This window comes from Molothrus aeneus, chromosome 15, assembly GCF_037042795.1.
Source record: "Molothrus aeneus isolate 106 chromosome 15, BPBGC_Maene_1.0, whole genome shotgun sequence".
Lineage (NCBI taxonomy): Eukaryota > Metazoa > Chordata > Aves > Passeriformes > Icteridae > Molothrus > Molothrus aeneus.
The window spans coordinates 8,918,883-8,939,574 of record NC_089660.1 but is presented as its reverse complement, the minus strand read 5'-3'; the positions used below and the strand labels follow the sequence as shown (position 1 = coordinate 8,939,574).

Here is a 20,692-nt window from a genome sequence, read left to right as displayed (position 1 = left end):
GCATTGCCATGAAATACATTCCTTCCTCTTATGGAGAAAACTGGAAATATATTGGCAAAATTTGCTGTGGGAGACAGCCCAAAGTGCTGAGTAAATACCATTCCCTAGTTTCATTCATTTAAAATGTATTTTAGTTTAAGCATTGCATTTTGGCTCTTTCAGGCTTCAGAATGACTATGGTAAAATTACTTTGTATAATAATTTCATTGTTCACATATGGGAGAAAAACAAAAAAAAAAAAAAAGGCCATGTAATAGGTAGTCAAGTCAAAAGATCAAGCAAATATTTCACTCAGTGGACAACAAAATATTATGAGGTAATTTTATTTTTTTCCATTTTTAGGTAAAAATATTACAGTATACAAGATAATTTTATTAAAGGTAAAAATACAGTATTTTTTTCTCTAAACAGATCTACGTACAGTACACTTTTTTATTTTGTTTTCTTTTATTTTTGTACAAATATAACTATTATTCTAATAGGCTATATGTATTCTCATCTGGCACTTAAGAACTGATCACAGGTCACCTTCCGGCTCTGCTTGTTTGTCTCAGCTGAAACCTAGATGTCATGTTCATTTTATAGGTGTCTCATGTAAACAAACAGTCCAGTTCCATGGTTCCCAAGTAGTAAGGTGTGCTTTAAGTAGTTGAAATCATGTAGCCAACCATGAAAACCCAAGCCATCCATGTTTGCAGTTGTGTTGCACAGACTTAAACTTTCCTGTTGAAAAAGTGTGATCCTTCTATTACCACAGCCTTAGAACACTTTGAATCCCTTTCTCATCCTCTGTAAGAGCCAAAAACATGACAACAATTTCTACAATGATTTTTCCTTCATTTCCTCTTTTTTTTTTCTTTTGTTTTGGTCAGAATGTTCAATCGAAACTTTTTTGTACAAATTTCAAGGCTGGAAACTACTGGGCAATGTTCTTTGTGATCGATCTCTCCCTATGGCTTGCAGTTTGACCTCTGGAATCTGAAAGCTGAGCTCAGTGGCATCGCTGTCTCTGGATTAGTGTTGTTCTTTGAACTGAATACATTAGCACAAGCTGTTTTATCTCTGGGTATTCCTGGGAAGTGAGTTTCACATCATGACGAATATTTCAGTCCACTGTTGTCGGAGATGGGATCGACTAAAGATAAAAGAGAGGCTAAGTGCATACAAAGAGACCATATCCATCAGCAGACTAGCTAATACAGCTGGAAAAGGTGGACAGGAGTGTTTGGCTGGAAATCCTTTCATCAGGTTAAAGGATAATTTACCCCACAAGCTTGATTTCATTTTTCCAATGCTGTCAGTGTCTACTTCTTGTTCACTGCCTTGGTCACTTCAACAGATGATTTCTCATTAGCTTTTCATTAGCCACAGGGCTGAACAAAGTTATATTCAGGGTTGCCAAAGTTATATTCAGGGTTGCCAATGTAAACAGAAAATCTAAATAAAAGGAGAGTACACACCCAAGAATAGGAATTTAAAAATTTTTGCAGGGAATATGCTTGGCACATTTTTTCTTCAGGCTTCACCCATTCCTGGTCAGTACAGACTCTGTTGGTGTTAATGAGCACAGTTACATTGTCTTCTCTGGAGTCAGGTGAATGAAGATCAGGCATTCTTTTGCCTGTAATTGGAGGTGCCTTCTCTATGGTGCATCTGTTTCTGATGTTGAGGGGCATAGATTTTTACCATAAAGTCACTTTTGTATCAGAAAAGATTTAACTGGTCACTCACCAAGTGCAGGAGAAAAGCAAAGTGCTCCTACCAACATTTGCTTGTCAGCAAAATCTGAGTGTGCAGTACCCATCTTTCACGTGTTTTTTGCCCTCCTAAGATGCTGGTTGAGAATGAACAATGTTTAGAAAACAAGTTGTCTTTCTCTGTATTCACCATCAAATGTCCTTATTTAAGGTCTTCCCAAACTTGTCACTCAGCTGCTGTATTAGTTTTGCCAGCTCACCAGTAGCTTGGGACTTTTCCTCTAAGAGTTCATAGCGGAGACTGGAAATATCTTGTTTGATTTCTTTAAGTTCTCCTGAAAGAGGAAAATGTTCTTGTTAGCCATACTGAACCAAGTCAATAATCCCTATGGTTCCAAGACCTGAGAGATCAATAATTGCAGTGTGTTTGGGCAGGAATGTGTGTGGAGCTGCATTTGATCTCCCTGCATTACACATTTAATATCTGTAGTTACAAGGAATAACCTGTACTTGCAGTACTGGTATCAACAGCAACGGCAGATATGTGTGGAGAGTTCATGTTTCTTTCTCAAATTTGTTCTCTCTCCACAATCTGATCTCCAGCTACAGAGGGTATTTGCAGGAGGGTAGTTAAGAGGTGTTAGAGGTTCCTTTCCATCTGCACACAAATCCCACATGCCACCACAGCAATATCAATCTGGATCCCATTCAAACAGAGTCCTTGTGGCAGGCTTGGGCAGGGCAGTCAGAAAATGCTTCACCTAGACACCAGAGTAAGCTTGGGTGTTGGCAATACCCTGGTGGCAGAGCTACAGGGGTGAGCAGGGCAGGGTGAAGATCCTGTGAGATCTGTGCTCTGCTGAGGACAAACAAGGACCTGGAATTCCAAGGGCACAAGGGTGGCTCAGAGTCAGCACTGCTCACCTGAGTGTGAGCATGAGCAAGATCTCTCTACAGAGCATCTTAACTAAGCTCAACCCTCCTACTGGCCAGATCAGCAGCAATAACAGCTCATGCTCCTTAGGTGGGTCAGTTATAAAATTCCACTTGCCTTCATTGACCTCGTCATTCTCCCGGTCAACCTGAGCCTTCAGCACGTAGCGCTTGATCAGACGCTTCATTATCTTCTGGAAGGAGAACAGAAACACTCCTTCAGTGGGAGACTGTCCACATGCCAGACTTATTATGAGCAACCCAAACATCTGGTTTCACTAGGGATATTTTATTATTTTTTTCCCCCCATTTATTTTACATTTTATATCGTGAACATTGTGCTACAGTAGTTGATTGACAGTCACTCTATCACTCAGCACTTTGGGGATGCATGTGAATGTAGAGCATGTCCCACAGACAGAAAGAAAACACAGATGATCCAATAAAAAGCTAAGGAAATGGGTTCTTCCAAGAGCCTTCTTTTAGCATGTTGCTGTCTAATAGTACTTTACAGGAAGAAATAAGTGGTTAATTAATGATGTTAGCAAACTCACTCACAATGCAGCTGACCTGAGGTTCACAGAAAGACTTTGTTACCCTTGTCATTGGGTTTTAAAAAGAAAATAAATTTAGAGAAGGACAGAGAAAAGAGAGTCTGAAGAAAGGTGGGGAACTTGGCTTAAGGGAGAAAAGTTTCTTAAGGAAATGGTGGATTTTAAGAGACATATATGGTGAAAAATGTAAAGCCATGTAAATTTACAAAATGGAAGATGATTGTTAGTAAGGAAGAGTAAGTATGGGAATAGATGACAGTTATGGATGTGAGCTTGCAATGTGCTATTGTTCCAAGAATGCCTAAGCTCCATTTATCTAGAAGGAAAGTAACTTTGGCAGTTTTGGGCTGCACTCTGGGGTACAGCTGATAGCCTTGTCTTCACTTTAGAAAAGATACCCCAGTGAGGAAAAAAATCTCATAATAAAAACCTATAAAGGAAAAAAGGAATAAATATATATAAACATAAAAAGAACTGCTCTCTCAGAGACAGAGATTTACATACATCCTCTGCAAACACAAGAGAGCTCAGTGTCTTTGACCAGATGTCCAGTGTTAAAGGAGAAGCATCTCCCAGCATGGACTCCCTTCACAAAGCAATCACATCTCTGCTTGGAACATCTGAAAAATGCTACAAAGGGTGTGACATTAAGAAAACAGTACACCTGCTCTTTTTTCTGACTAGCCAAATAAGGATTATAGCAGTGCAAAAGGCTTGTGGAGATCAAAGAAGGATCCAGTCATTTGTATATGCCATGCAGCCATGGAATATGGGATGACTAAGACTGTCCTGTATGTCAGAGGCATCTGGCTAAGGCAGCAGAGATGAGGTACAGTGCACCTACGGTGTGCTGGAGATGGCCAAGGTAGTAGAATCCAGAGGGAGGTAGGGCTGTCACCTGAGAAAACATAAATGAAGTAATGTTTGGGGAAAGTAGGGAAATCCTGGATCCAAAAATAAGTAATTTTTTTCCAGAGCAGAAGTCAGAGGAGATTTAGACTAAAACAAGGAATCAGAACACAGGTTCTTATTACCTGGAAAAAAATGATACATAACCTCTCCTTACACCAGTTCCCATATTCTCTTTGATAAAGATATCATTTTTCCTAGACTAGTTTATTCCCAAATCATGGCAGCTGTACTGAATTGTTCCTCATGCTTTTCAAAATATTGCATGTTTAAATTCTGTATATTTTTGTTATCCCTCTAGAGCACTGTTCATACGTAGTCTTAAGCACACAGACTGCAGAGACTGCAGATACATCCCTCAATAAACACTGCTAAGCAAGAAGCAACTACTTCAAAGGTTTTCCCAGTTGTAGAAGAAAAGCTTTCCAGACAAATTATCACACTGCTCCTTTTTCTTTATGTTCAGACTATTACATTCTCCTTATATTATTTGGGCAATTTCTTTCTGCAGCAACCAAAATGTTCTAAGGTAGTTTGAAGACAAACCTGGCATTATTAAAACAAAATAACAGGTACTTATATTTTTTTTGTCTATTTTCACCTTTGGCTTTTTCAATATTGGAAATAAAAGTCCAATTTACCATAAACACTGGGTGGCCTCACTGAGAAATAATAGCTACAGGAAGAGAACCAGTCCAGCAGAGGCTGACACATCATCTGTGGGTTTGAATGGATGGGGATGTTTCAGAAGTGCTGAAATGCCACTTTGAGCAGGGCACAATCTCTCATCCCTTTTCCTTTGATAGAATCAAGCCAACTAAAGATGCCAGAGTGAATGCATCCCATTTCTAACTTAGATTTTTAGATACCCCTCCTATTTTGGTAGAAAAGCATGAAAAATTTTTAAAACCAGTAGAAATTTCTTACTGGTCTGCTGAACAGCTTGGGAGCCCATTGTGCTGGAAGCTGTACCAACACAAGACAAACCACTTCTGGAATTGCTCTTGCACATTTTAGCCAATTTAACTATTATTTTCCTCATCTCTTTAATGTCAGTCCTTTCAGACACAACACTTGCCATCAGATTCCTTTCCACTTTATGTTAAAAAAGAAGGCAAAAATCCTGTGGGCCACATTCTGTTTTGCCCTGGGACATGTTTGCACAAGAAATAACACATCTGCTGGCACCACACTGGAGCTGGACAGGCAGCTGTGGTACCCTGTGCCACCTCTGCAGCCACAGGGGGGTTCTGAACCGTAGCACATTGCAGGGTTAGCTGGGCAGGACGAGCCAGAGGAAGCACGTGCAAATGTCAATGCAGCAGCTGGAGAGGTGGCTGAGCCATGGGGGATGAAATGCCGTCAATGCAAGATGGGAGGAGTAAAGGTTGGGTGATGTGTGTTGAGTTAAACCCCCTCGGGAGGCATTAATTAGCATGACAAATGCTAACACCATGCGTGTTTCCATGGGGTACAGGCTGCCTTTGTTTCCCAAACACCCCAGCCCAGCCCTGAGGCAGTGCCCATGCCAGGACAGCATCGCCTGGGACAAGGCAAAGGTGGTTCCTGCAGGCAGGAGCTGGGCACTGGCAGAGCTCTCCCCTGGCTCCTGCTTTCATGCTCTGATTACCTGGTATCTCGTGGGCTTGGTGTAAACGTTCTTCCCAGAAAAACTCTCTGTGTTTTGAATGCTAGAGTGAAAACGAACTTTCTGAAATTATAAAACATCATGACATGATTAAATCAATGATAGCTTCTCATACCCAGACAGCCCCAAACCAAGCAGAGCTTTAGAAAAACAGTAGGAAATGGTTCTGTGTACAGTAGAGTAAAAGCCAGAACATTCAGGCCAAAAAAGGAAATTTTGGAAGACAGAAAAAAACCAAAAACCACACAAATTAATGGAAAAATCTGGATTCTAAGTTATCTAGACAGAAATGGTATTCACACACAAGTTTTAGACACCAAGGTGTAAAGAGGCACAAAATACTTTTATCTTAATGAGGCTGATGCTTATCAATTCAGAACACGAGATCACTACTTGTATTTGGAAGAACAGGATTGTGGTACAAAAACCAAATTCTGAAAGACAATTGATTTTCACAGGTCCCTTTAAAACAGCAGTACCCTTGTCTATTTCTTTCTGGTCAAGAAAAAGATGCATTTCTTAAACAGACAATTTCATTTTTATCAGAGGCATGACAGCTCTAGAAGCTTCCAAGAAGACTTTTCTGGACACTACACATAGAATTTGTTGGAGATTTCTTTGACTGTAATCCACCTCTGAGGTTTTTGATCCAATACTAACAAAAAAAAGTCATTTATTCAAGGAATAAATATCATAGACTTCTGCACCTATATGCAATTCTATGTAGAGGAGAGGCCCTGGATAAGGGCTTTTCTTCCATGGTTGAGCCAGAGATCCTGATTTATTTTTTATCTTTCAAATGAGGATGTTTATAATGATTGAAAATCTGAAATAATAGTGTAATATTTAAAAAATGTCTTTCTTACTCATCAGGCGTATCATGAACTTAGAGACTCTTGAAGATGATACGTGAACAAAATCAATAGGCAAGCAAGAAATGACTGATATTCTTAATTGTTTATGCTAAAGCCATGGAAAATATGAATTTTGCATGAGTTCCATGAAAAAGGGCAAGCCAGACACTTTCCCTCATCAGGCTTGGGGAAGCAGAGGCTTAGAGAAAATTTTATTACTTTGTTTTAGGCTTTGAAGCAGAAATTAAATTTCAAACAAAGCGAGCTTAGTGCAGTCTGATTCAAATAACATTTTAAAAGCATTTAAAAATCATTATTTGAAGGAGAAACACTTCTTTCATTTTGAGACTCCACTGTTCTAGTGGTTCTTCCAGTAATCAATAGCAGTGTTAAATGAATTTGTAGAATGCTTGTCTATCTCAGCAATGCTCCCCATGTTGATGGTTAAATTATTTGATAATACAGAGTAAACCCTGTGGACAGACTTCTCCCTTCAATTTAGGTGCTGGCAGAGAGTGGGTGAGCACCAGACCTGAGCAGATCTCTCAAACTCCTGGGAGGATGATCCTCTTTGGAGGCTGTGGGCTTTGCCTGGACCTGGATGGTTCACCATGAGCTGGATGGTTCACCATGAGCAGGATGGTTACCATGAGCTGGAGGGCTCACCATGAGCTGGATGGTTACCATGAGCAGGAGGGCTCACCATGAGCTGGAGGGCTCACCATGAGCTGGATGGTTCCCATGAGCTGGATGGTTACCATGAGCTGGAGGGCTCACCATGAGCTGGAGGGCTCACCATGAGCTGGATGGCTCACCATGAGCTGGATGGTCACCATGAGCTGGATGGCTCACCATGAGCTGGATGGCTCACCATGAGCTGGAGGGCTCACCATGAGCAGGAGGGCTCACCATGAGCTGGAGGGCTCACCATGAGCTGGATGGTCACCATGAGCTGGATGGCTCACCATGAGCTGGATGGCTCACCATGAGCTGGATGGTTATCATGAGCTGGATGGTTATCATGAGCTGGATGGTCACCATGAGCTGGATGGCTCACCATGAGCAGGAGGGCTCACCATGAGCAGGAGGGCTCACCATGAGCTGGAGGGCTCACCATGAGCTGGATGGTCACCATGAGCTGGAGGGCTCTGTTTGCTCCTCCAAGAGATCCAGGCAGATCTTAAAGCCTACATATCTCAAAGCCAAATTCTGCAAAGCCTCCTCCAGCTTCCCTTCCCTTCTCCTCAGTCTTCCTTCCAAGGTTACAGCTGAGGGTGGCCTGCACACATCTCAGCTGGAGAGTGCCACCCTGTTGTCCCCTCCCTGGCCAGTGCCACACAGCTCTGCTGGGAGAGCCTGGAACAATGGTCCTGAGCCAGACAAGTTGTGAACCTCTTTGTGCCTCTGCTTCTGCCCCTCTATCTGATCTTGCTTATTTGGCCTTGGAGTGCCTGCTTTTATAAAAGTTAAAAAGTGCCTGCTTTTACAAAAATTGCCCTTTCCCTGGTGCCTGGTGCAATGAGGCCACACCTTTGGGAGGGCCCTCTGCTTGCAATGTGATAGAACAACGTGCAGTGGTGAAGTCCTGTGAGGCTGTGCTGTCCCCACTGTCCCTGTGTACCATCCAGCCCCCTCCAGAAGCTCCCTGGCATGAATCCTTTCCACAAAGAAGCTGAAAAGTGCAGATAAAACATACCCGTTTTTTGGAGTTCAGCATCCCCATCTCAAGGTCATTTTCACAGTTTTTGGCCTTAGATTTGCAGAGTTTTATGAGGCACATTTTTATTCTCAGTATGAGATAATAAAATGATTTAGGGCTTGGCACTAGATTAAAAGGAGCAGGTAAAGTCCTTCCTTCATCAAAGTAGGATAGCCAGAGCTTGGCACGTGCGAACTTCCACTCCACATCTGCATCCTCCTTGGGAAGGGAAGAAGGAAAAACAAATCAACATCCAAATTAGTAAATAGGAAGGAATGTAGCTCTGACCAGGACAAACATACAGGTAGGAGTTAGCTGCAACCAAATTCTGCCTCCCAGAACAAGGCCCCTGCACAAAACATGTATTTGCAGGCTTCTCTGTGGTGATTTCAAAACAAGGAAAATTTAAACAAAATGGTGCATAAACAGAGTGTGTGTTCCAAATATTAGAATATTTCCTTGTATATCAAAGGGTTGTCTCAGTAACAATCTGGTTTTTTGCTATGCTGACAAATGAATGTGTCAGAACATAGAGACATGGAAAGCAGAAAAAATTTTTATGAGCACAACAACAGCAAAGACTGTCTGTGATGAACTGCAGTGCTCTGTGCCATCTGTTACCACTGCTCTGGCCAGGAATCCCCTTAGGGAGGCTCAGACACTGCTGGATGAGCATTCTTCTATCATCAGCTGATTTCCTCTTGGGTCCTGTCTGTATTCACCACCATGTATCCCTAAACACCTTAATTCTCCTACTGTTCACCTCCTGTCACTGATGAAGGTGGTGAAAACCTCATCATTCAGTGTCTGTGAATGTCCTTTATGAATTGTCAAAGCGGGCTAGGATCACTTCCAAGTAACAAGGGCAAGGTTAGTAAATATTTTATGGAGGAAATCATTCACTTGCCATTTATACAGGAGGATGATCAGGGCCATGAACCAGGAGCATTTATCAGGCAGAAGAAAGGATCAGATACAGCTGCTGTACCACTGTGTTCATTGTGCTTTACATGGAGGGCAGAAGCAGCAGCAGAGGTGTGGATCTGCCAGCTCCCTGTACTCGTGTACATCTGTGTTCTGCTGGAATTCATACCCTCTGATTATCCTGAACCTCTGGAACCTGCTCAGGAACTGCCATGACACCATGGAGATGAATTCTGCCACAGCTACAGCAATGTGTCTTCACCAGAGCAGCAGCATTCCCTTCTGCCATTTGCTGTTTTCATGGTTTGGGGTTGCACCTCACAGAATTCTTTAGGTGAATTACAGAACAAACCACTAATGAAGAGTTCTAATGCCTTTCTGTTAAGCAGTTAAAGGTATTACTGATGGGAGTAGTTCTGTTCTGTGGCTAGCAAAAGGATTTCTTTCCATAAATCCAGATTTGTCAGGAAGCACCAATACTTGAGGCATAAACACAGGAAAACCAGAAGCAGCAAAGAGAGATGTTAAATGGAAGGCAAGAAAATATGGTCTTGTCACTGCAGCTAACAGCAAACCATCTGCTCACTGACCATAATGGAATTTAATTCTTCAGTAATGTCCATCCCAGGACATTATTGACATTGCTCTGGTCAGACAAACACTTTGGCAATAGGGACTTCCTCTGCAGTCAGTCACCACCCCTGGGGATACTGAAAGATGTGTAGATGTGGCACCTGGGGACATGGTTTGGTGGTAGCCTTGGCCACCTGGGTGAACGCTCATGGAATTTTCCAACCTATATGGCTCAGATTCTACAACTCTCTTTAATCTTCACAGAGATTCACAGAGAGCTCTCGAAATCTCACACTAGTGAGTACTTAAATGAATTACTAGGAGAAGAACTAGTTTTTCTTCAATTAGAAGGATCTGGGCCAAACACTCACACTTGTTTTGTTTGCTGATAGTTACAAGAAATCTTTAACAAAATTTCCAAACTTTCCATGCCATCAAGAAGGATGACAAACCATTTTTCCAACAAAATGGTTTTCACAAAGTTTAAACTGGAAAGTTAATATAGGCCATCTCTTCAGATATTTTCAGAGACCTTTTTTTTTTAAGAGCATCTCTGTCTACTACAATAAACTGGAAAATGCAGTAAGAGGCTGAGACCACTTCTGAAGTAAAACTTGTTTCAGGTGAATAGGACTCAGGGAATTGCTTGATCCTATGTGATTAGAAACCTTTGGAGAAATGACTCTGCTTTCTGCAGTCCTGAAAGGTTCTGGGGCAGAGAGCATGTGTAAGATCTCTCTGACATTTAGACTCAGTTACAGCATGCACAGGATAGAGTTATATTTGTACTACAGTTCATGGATGAATCCAACATTACAGTGAGAAAATATTTTCAGCCCTGGCCTTTTTCAATGTCAGGTTTTGAGGGGAGATTAGGACAAGTAATTACTACAAACCCAACTGCAGAAGTTTGACATTTAACAAATCAGAAGTAAAAGGTGACTCACCATTAACATTATCCAAATAATGTATTTTTTTCTGCCTTTATTTAGATTAGCAGAGAGTTGTTTATGTCCAAAGCATTTAGCAAATCCACTCTGCTAATAGCCACACTACTGAACAGGGCTGGGTAAACCCTGCAAATGCCTTTCTGCAGAAACCTATTAATATTCCTTGAGGGCTCTGTTTATATGCTTCAAAAGATGTTTTCTGTAAATGTCCACAAAGTCATGTTTTGCAGACCCTAAAGACTTTTCAAAAAAATTGTGTCAAGTTTTATGCCTGGTAACTGGACAATATGGAATTTCTAAACATTTTCATGAATGCACATGTGTTTCATATCTACATGGGCTGGAGTGTTTAAGCAGTAGAGAACAGGGCAAAAAGTCAGAAGAAATATTACTCTGTCATAAGCAAGCAATGCAGCTAAGGCAACACACATGGATAAATTATCATAATCAAGAAAAGAAATAAAAGATATCAAAACCCACTTTTATTAAATACCTGTTAAGGAAGTTTGGTTTACTCACAGAGGGTCATTAAAAACAAGGAAGCTGAAATATTTATAGAAATGATTAATTGTTTAATATTCATTAAATCATAATTTGGGGACAGACTCAGCCTTAACTGTTGTACCACATATGATGTTTTCAGGATTCTAACCTTGGATGTAAAGTAAACTACAGCCTCCTTTGGTTTTTAGCATCTTCATTATCAGTAATAATTAAGTTTGTGTTTGTAATCTGATTTATCTTACCTCAATTTCCTGATAGGAGTTGTTGATCATGGCTATTAACATATTAAGCAGCACAACCACCATGGTCACGTTATATACTCCATAGAGTACATATCCAATATTCTCAATGAATTTATGGTCATACTTCAGCACCACAGATATCACTTCAGATAAGCCAAATATTGACCAGAATAAGGTTTTAAAACTTTCTTCTACCCTAAAAATAAAACAAACAATCTCTTAATAGAGTTGACACTGGGTTAGCCAGGCCACATGCTAATAATAAAAGCAGCAATCCACAAATATAAATATATCTTGGCACAGTTATTGCAACCCATTATCCATCACCCAGGGATGTGCCAAATCACATTTCCTGATTTGATAAAGAAATATGATTTCTGAAAGTTACAGAGTGCCCTGATTTGCTCCATCTGTTCTTATCAGGTGCATTACACTTGGGTTTTGTGTCCCTAATAGGGATGAAAAATCCATGGGCAACTTGCAGTTTGAAACTTTTTATATAGGGCTTTTGCTTCTACTCACTCACTCACTGTTGTTTCATCCCAAGAAGACAGAACCAAGTCTGACCTCCTTCTCTGCAGTTTCCAGGGCAGAAGAGAAGCATGTCTTTTACCCAGGAGAAAGGATTGAAAAGTTCTGCATTGTGGCATTAATATAAAGAACACAGAGTGCAAATATAGTCAGACCATAGTCTGATTTTCTTCCCACCCTGCTTTGGGACTCCAAACATGTCAGACACCCAAGCATTCGTAGGAAGAAATTGGATTTAAGGAGTGGTAGAAGATGTTGCAGAGAAGCATTTTGATTTGATTATTATCCTTGCTTGAAAGTAGAAAGGAGCAAGAGGAAAATTAAAAGTTTGAAACATAGGGAAAAGGGGAATAAGCCAGTGACAAAGAGAAGTGGGGCTGGAAAGAATGAAGCTGGACTAACAGGTCAGAAGGAGAGTCTGATACAAGGAGTTGGGGCAGTAACAAGGGAGGGGAGCAGCAACAACTGAAAAGGACAGAGGGAGGAGGAGGAGGAGGGATGCTGGCACATTTTGAAAGCATTTTGCCTAATATTTAACTTAGAAGGCATTTTGCCTTTGCTGAGCCTGTTAATTGCCTCCTTTCTCCTCCTGCCTGCCAGGAGGGAGCACCTTCAAATGAAACAATGCCATAAAAATTATTTTGATGAAATTTTTCTTACTAGGGTAGCATCTTACTAATCCTGCTAAATCTGTTTATAGAAACAGCTTATAGACACAAACCATGGCATATTCAACAGGAAAAATAAACATTACATCAATTCCAGTGTCAATTACACCATTCATAAAAGCAAGAGAAATTAATTTCAACTCTTTGAAAGGCTGGTGCAGAATTCCTGGACAGCTCCTTTCTGCTGCAGCAAACTGCTTTTTAATTATCATCATAATTTGTACTCCATAGCTCATTTACAAGTAGTAGTAAAACTGCAGTAAATAGTATAATATCTACTCTGTATATTGTTTTGTAGGGACTGACCTTGAGTGATGTTTCAAATAAATGTTGCACAAATAAATGTTCCCGGATCCCCAGAGTCACTGATGCCCACTCCCTGACCCTGCTGCTTTGCAGGGCTGCAGAGATACCCCTGGGGGGTTTCTGACCATGCTGCACTCAGGTGCCATCACTTTTCCGCCTGCTTTTCCTCTCCTGGAACACCCTGCTCTGTTCTCCTGCCCTCATCTGCAGCAGAGCTGACCTGGCATTATTGTGTCAGACTCCCTGCACTGTGCAGTGGCAATCTGGCCACTGCTCCTTCAATAGATGTTGTGCTTTCCAGTTTATTACACCAATGATCTTTGGCATTGGAACCCACCACCGAGGTGATTTCCCAGACTAATAAAAACCATAACTCCAGCCCTGAGCCCAGCTGCACCCTGCTATTAACTTTCCTTTTTAATTTAGAAAGGTTCCCTCAGTTTTCCACCCTGCTGGCAGGTTTTAATACAATGTGTCAGCTCTGCTCCTTTTCTGCAGCTTGAGCATTGACCTCTATACTCGAGCAGTGCCAGATTCTCCTTGAAAAGTAAATTGAGAGCTGTGAGCAGCCTTGACCACCCTGAGCCCCAGAGGTAAGGGTGGGGTGCCAGGTTCCTCTGTCATGTCCATAAACCTGATTTCCAGTGTCAGGCAAGGGACCAGTGCCCGTGGTGGTGGGACTGGGAGGCTGCTGGAGAGGCTGACCCAACCTGTAGCCCCAAAATGATGTTTAGCAGTGCCCCCAGGCAGATGCAGGTCTCTCTGTCAGAGGAAATGATTTAAGGAGACCTTGTACTAGTCCATCCCTACCCTTCACAAAGGCTGGATGACTCTTTCCTTCTCCCTTTTAGATCATTGCCAGGTTGCACGAGATTTGGCACAGGTTACAGGGAACATCAGTTGGGCTTTTTGTTTTGTTGGTTTTTTTTTTTTTTTTTCAAGAACATCTCACTAAAACATGAGAGGAGGACGTTGGGAGCCAAGTTCTCAGATTCCAAGATGCCAATGTGTCTCCTTGTTGCCAGCTAAGCAATTTACCCCCTTCCTGCAAGGTCAGCAGGTGTTTTATCCTTCTCAAAGGCAAACAAATGAAGGATTTAGGAAGTCAGGAGTCCTGCCCAGACTGACAGCTCCTGGCAGCCAGGGGGTCTGGCAGTGACAGATTGGCAGATGCTCCCTGTGGAGGTGGCTCTGCAGCAATCACCCTCTACTGTGCTAGAACTGACTGCACTGGGGAGACCACAGAGATAGTTTGTTTGTTTTTTTTCATTATGTTTATTGCAGTAAAATTTAAAGATTTTGCATTGAGGAAAGTGATGCTTCCTAACAGAGCATAGCCAATTATTTATTTGCAGATTTTCCTCACTTTTGTATACAGCAGTGTGCTGTTCATGAAAAAGGATCATGGCAAGGCTCTCATTTCATATCAGTCTTGTGCCCTCCTCTTTAAGAAACCTTAAGGCATCCTTTCAGATTTATCTCCTTAAATGAATTTGAGAACTAACTCTGCCAAAAAAGCAACACAGTCAATGCAATCTACAAAACTATCACATTTTGACAAAACAAAACAAGTAGAAAAAAGCCTCCAAGCCTCGAAGTAGCTTTGGCACTGAGCAGTGAGTCACATTCCCCTTTGGGGAGAGTGAGACAGAAAACCTTGCCTTGTAGCCTTCAGCCTGATTTCTGATGCAGAAAGCAAGATGAACACAATCAGCCTTGCCTCCATTTCGATTTTGTTTGCATAGCATGTTCTTAATTACAGGCTGTTTCAAGAGCTGTGTGCTGTACACAGCATCTGATAAACAGATAAACATAGCTGGTGTGGTGGCAACTGCTGTGGAAATGATCTGCTCTTCAGCATTGAAGAACTTCCAAAAATTTTTGAAAGTGTATTTAGTTGAATAATTTCTATATTTAACTAGTGTGGAGTAAAGACAACTGTATCCTTATTTCATTTGCTTCCAGAACATCAAAAGGAGAGAAATGACAGAAACTTTGTATAATAACCCAAAGCAGAGGCCACTGGGGTGCTGTGTGCTTGCTCTGTAGATGAACAGAGAAGAAATTGAGTACACAATTTCAAAATACAGTAGAAAGGGAGGGTGAAAGTTAAACCAAATATTCACTAACTATTATCATCAGAACTAAGCAAGCAATTCCCTCAGTGTACACTCTTTTTTCTGCTTACATACTGCCCTGGGAAGGTGTGCTTTTTTTAAATGTGTAAGTTGAAGAATTTTAGTGAGCAGCTGTTTGTCTAAGGCTTCCCACTGAGGCAATCCAGGGAGCTGCCAATGCTGTTTGGAACTGCCCACAGTCAATTATGGGCACAAATCCAGTGGGTCTTTTTCTGTCACAACTGTCCAAGTGACCTCTGAGAATCAGAGTTAAATATTCACATTTCTGACTGCAAAACTCGCTCTAAAATTTCACCCATCCTCATCAGAATTCACAAACACGCTCCAGGAGATGCTTTCTGTGATGTTGCTGCAGTCACAGAAGGGTTATGAGGACACCAAAGTAAGCATGACCCCTTTTTTCCCCAGGGATTTTTCAGGGAATGGACAGCTGCAGTAGCCAAGCTCTAATACTGAAATCTTCCTCCTTTCCATGAGTAAGCTGATGGCATCAGGAAACCACCACCTTCAGCAGGGCCAACAAGCAGCCACCCAAACTAGAGCAGGAAGGATTGCTACAACTGGTGTCTGCCCATCTGCCAAAACAACCTTGCAATTTTCCTATTAAAATTGTTTGAGGCTGTCTACCTCAGGCCTTCTAGTTTGCTGCATGGAATGTCTAAGAAGGATTTTTGGAATGAATGTAAATCTATTCTCTTTGTTTCACATGATGAAAGGGCTCGTTTCCACTGATCATCATTTGCCACTCCTGTGTGTTTAAATAATCAGAAGAAAGTAAGTATTTTTAAAGGCTCTTCCAAATTCTTGAAAGGAAAATTTATGCTCATGGAAGATTTGCTTTGTAAGAACATGAAGTTCCCCCAGGATAAGTAGTCAGCAGGCTGAAGTTAAGGAGGATGTCTCCCCAGCCCAAATATCCTTTGGGCATTCAAAGCAATCTTTACTCCAGTGAGCAGTCATCATTTTAGTGAATGTTTGATCATTATTTCAATCAAAAGACAGTAACTACTGTTGCAGTGCGTTTTGTTAAGTTATTAGGTTGGTTTGTTCCAATCCCCGTCTGTCTGAAAATGGTTCTGCCCCAGTTCTCCCTTCCCGCCTTTGGAGCTGTCTGTCTCCCTGGCTCCACCTCAGTGGACAATGTATCCCCTAAACTCCGCCCTGGTTTCCCTGGAAACCCTTGGATCTTTTCTTCTGACCCCTCCCCAGTGCCCCGCCAATCACTCTCACTCCCCACCCTTACTGCTAGAATGTTCCAGCAGGGGAGTTCGATGGTTGGCTGAGGAACCGGGGCCCCTCCCCAGAATGTTTCCCGTTGGTGCTGCTCATGTGTCAATCCCTCGGACCCCACTCCCCACTGCACCCCCATTGGCCCAATGCCTGGCACCTCCCTTGTTCTCCCTACTCCTTAAAACTTGCTGTCAGCCCCCCCTTTCTTCTCCTGTCGGTCCCTCCGGGATTCGTTAACGCCCCGATTAAGCCACAGTTGGAGTCCGCCCTTTTCTTTCCGCTGGCTGCAGCTTTTCCCAGACTCCGTCCTGCACAAGCTGTGCCTGCAGCCGCAAGCTGGGCACTGCCTTGGGCGCTATCCCGAAGGCAGCTGTCGGGAGAAGGGCCCCTCGTGCTGCTGGCAGTGCTGGAGCTAGCCGGACCTTGAGAATTCAGCACTGCTGCAAACTACTGGAAGATGCACTTAGATAATGAGTGCTAATAAGAGAGCTACTGGGCTGAGTTGCACCAGTGGCTGGAATTTGTCAGTGCTGTTCTCCAGGGGTGTGCTTGTGGGATGCCACAAGTGAGGGCTGCTGTGCCACCAGGCAGCCAGAGGTGATACAGCCTTGATTCTCATTAAAATCTTGTGCTTCAAGGGCATCTTCTTTTCAAATCTGAAGCAAGTCACATCCCACACACTCAGTTCTCTTCTCCCTAACTACTGAGCACAGATAAATGTAAATGCATCTGGTCTCATAAATCCTTCCACTAAAATGCACCCTGAGGCTCCAGGAGAGGTCTAGAATGCAAATTTGGCTCAACAGGGGAAAGTAAACATTGTGTTACATGTGGCACAAGAGGGTGGTGTGGTAAAACTGTAAGGCAACAGTAACTTGCAGGACAGAAATGATGCTGGAAAGGTAATTTCTCCAAGAGGAGTGATGAGCTTAGCCCCAGGCTCACGTGTAACACGTCCCAGGACTGACGCATCAAATGCAGCATCCAATGTCTGCTGTGCACACAGTCACCACTGTGGGCTCGGGCTCTATGGCTTTGGAGTGGTTTCCTGGAAGTCAGCTCACAGCAAGGGGAAAACATCATGCCAAGACAGGTGTGTGGGAAGGAAAACCTTCCCCACTGTGTCCCTAAAGCAAGTCAAGGTGGATTTGTGACACAAAACAGGCTGTCCCATGCTGTGCTGGTGCCACATTGCAGAGAGGGAGGAGGCTTTCCCCTGGATGCATGGGACACATCCCTCATACTCAACAGGACTGTCCTCTGCTCTGGAAACTCCTTTGGGACCTCAGCTGTCCCCTACAGAACTGGGACTTGTGTTCCTGGGTTCTGGAGAATCCAGACTGCATTTTGCCCTGCCACCAAAGTGTAGCCATGATATTTTCTGAAAAATCCCTTTGCTAGGATTTTTCTCCAGAGAAGCCTCAGAGGAAAAGAAAAACAATAATTATCTGCTGCTGTGGAATGCAACAGGTGCATCTTTGATTGGTCTCATGTGGTTGTTTCCAATTAAAGGCCAATCACAGCTGTCTCAGGCTCTCTGAGAGTCACAAGCTTTTGTTATCATTCCATTCTTTCTTTTCAAGCCTTCTGATGAAATCCTTTCTTCTATTTTTTTAGTATAGTTTTAATATATCAGTTTCTTTTAATATAATATATATCATAAAATAATAAATCAGCCTTCTGAAACACGGAGTCAAGATTCTTGTCTCTTCCCTCATCCTGGAACCCCTGTGAACATCACCACACCAAAGGGCTGTAAGTTCAAAAGCAGCCTCACCCTGAACCTCATTCCATTGGCATTTGCAACAACCTCCTTCTCTTCCCAACATCCCTGACAAGGTGAAGGAGGGACCCCGAGCACAGGCAGCTCTGCAGGGCTGGGAGTGCTGGCAGGGGAGCATGGCCAGGCAGAGCCACTGTGGGGAGCAGCCGGTGTGATGCTCTGTGCAGCTTTCAGATGGCTTCTGCTGAAAAGTTCCCAGCCAGGACTTGAGCCCCACATCCCAGGCACCCTGGGTGGTTTTGCTGTTTTGAGCACCATGGCCAGCAGCTGGCTCTGCAGAAGGGCACCCGATAATCACAGCTGCACTGAGATGATGTCCTAAAACAGGTCACACAATTACAGTTGGAAGGGACCCCCAAGGACCATTGAGTCCAGCTCTTAAATGAGTGGCCTCTATGGGAACTGAACCCACAATGTTGGCTCTCAGAGAAGAAAAAGCCTTCCTTATTTTATATACATTTCATCTCATAGGTTTAAGGACATTAATCTTAGGTTTAACTTCTCCACTGCTTCTCTTGACACATCGAACTGAACATCTCACAAAACATTTCCAGATGTTGATTTCCAGAAATAACCAGATCTGAACTGCTCCTCTCCCTACACTCAGGCCTAGAGCTGGCTGCCAGGGCTGCAGGCTGTGGTGAGACATAAACTTCAAGGAATTTAGAGATTTCAGAGGAGCCAAGATTTTAGTTAGAGATAAGCTTTATTGGAGTTAATTAAAATAAATGGGTAGGCCTTGATGAAGTTAAGAGTTAGTAGTTAACTAATAATTCATTGCTTGTCAACACAATGTTTGGTTAGCTGGGTTTATAATGAAGAATATAGAAACTGATAAATAGCTTTTAGGAACATAAGACAATTGTGGCCTCCTCTGTTCTGAAACCAATTGGAGACAGGGAATGGGAGTTCTACCAAGGGTTCATTTGTCATATTTGCATTGAAAAGGTAGAAAGGTCAGAATGAGGAAGACTTCATTTACTTCCTCATTTTGGGACCCCTCCCCATGAAAGGGACCACCGACCCATTTCAAGGAACAAACTTCACATGCTTAATGGCTTTTGAACTAATTACCATACGAAGCAGGGAATGGGATGTACCAAAGTGATGAATATGCATTTGTATTCTGGGTATTCAATACTTGTATAGATAAAAGGACTCTGTAATCACCTGTAAATTGCAGTGTGGATTTGGGAGCTATCCTACATTAAACACACACTTTCTAACTTTAAACTGTTAGAGACTCTTTGTCCGTCGCAGTTGGATATCGGTACTAGATCAACACCCATATTTTTTAATAAATCATTGGTACCAGTTTCCCTGTCAAAACCTGGGTGTGATTTCCCCCCAGAGCTGCAGCAGGAAGCCCCTGAGCAGAGGGCCAGGGGGGCCAGCCCTGCAGAGCAGCCTCGTCCCGCGGGTACTCACGTTGTAAACGCGGGGTTGTACTTTGCACCAAGGTAGTAAGAGTAAAGGTTGAACATCCCAATCATGAAGGCTAGGAACACCATGATGAAGATGACCATGAACTTGAAGATGTCCTTCACGGTCCTGCCCAGAGAGATCTGCAGGGGGCCGAAGCTTTCGTTGGCTGGAAGAATGTAAGCAATGCGGGAGAAGCTGAGTACCACAGCTATGGCATACAGGCCTTCTGAAATGATCTGGGGATCCGAGGGGAGCCACTTGTTCCTGGCTAAAACAATACATGTACACTGGGTGTTAGTAACAAAAAGGGTTAGGTGGAAGCTGCTATGATAAATGACCCTTTTCCAGACTCAGTCTTGCATTTGGGTGGGAGTTGAACAGGAAAAAAAAACAACTTTGGGTAACTGTACACTGGACCACAACATGCTGTACAAATATGGTGAATTAGTTGTATTTTTCACATGGTAAAGGCAGGAAATTGCCAAATCACTGGGATTTACTGAAGCCACACAGTGAAAAAAACCCAGCATGGCTTTAAACAAACTCGATTATTTTCTGTTTCCTAGTTGAATATTAACTGTGCTGTGCTTTCTCCATTTGAAGCTCTTGAGATGGAGAACCAAAACCACAACACAGTGGAGTACAGCTGTAGATTTGGATACAGGGCACTGTGTCAGTATTTGGAAAGGAAGCATTAGGGAGAACAAGATCTTCTATCCCCACCATTAGATAAGAAAGTTAGGATTTGTTCAGATAAAGCAGGTATAAACATTGTGTACCATTTTCATATTATCTCTATATTAAAACCGGTTTCTGAAGTCTAGTTACTCTAATATTTCTATTTTAGAAAGCCCCAAATATGCATAGTTTGCCTAAGCTGCTGAAATGTAAACATTTATATTAACATGGCTTATAAGCATCCTTGCATCCACTCAGGTTCTTGATGGAAAGATTGAGACTCACATTAAAACATGTGACATCTTCAGGGCCACAGCACTAAACTTAGGCATTATTTGCAGTAATCTGAACCAAAGGAAAAGCAGCAGATGGAGGAATTCACAGGATCTTGTTGGGATATTCTGTTCTGGACCCTTTGCACCTTTGTGTCATGAACTCACTTTAAA

At 42.5% G+C, this 20,692-nt stretch overlaps 1 protein-coding gene across 1 annotated transcript in view; it reads right to left on the bottom strand.

The window, feature by feature from the left end:
- Positions 1 to 1,788: 1,788 nt before the first annotated feature.
- The window catches only part of TRPC7 (transient receptor potential cation channel subfamily C member 7), a 72,277-nt gene continuing 53,373 nt past the window's right edge, over positions 1,789 to 20,692 (bottom strand). Inside the window, exons 7-13 of the mRNA XM_066560071.1 lie at positions 19,572 to 19,836; positions 11,488 to 11,683; positions 8,292 to 8,513; positions 5,724 to 5,804; positions 4,029 to 4,082; positions 2,749 to 2,824; positions 1,789 to 2,032 (exon numbers count right to left, since the gene is read on the bottom strand). Coding sequence (XP_066416168.1) covers positions 1,890 to 2,032; positions 2,749 to 2,824; positions 4,029 to 4,082; positions 5,724 to 5,804; positions 8,292 to 8,513; positions 11,488 to 11,683; positions 19,572 to 19,836 — 1,037 coding nt within the window. The 3' untranslated portion in view covers positions 1,789 to 1,889. The remainder of the gene's footprint in view (positions 2,033 to 2,748; positions 2,825 to 4,028; positions 4,083 to 5,723; positions 5,805 to 8,291; positions 8,514 to 11,487; positions 11,684 to 19,571; positions 19,837 to 20,692) is intronic.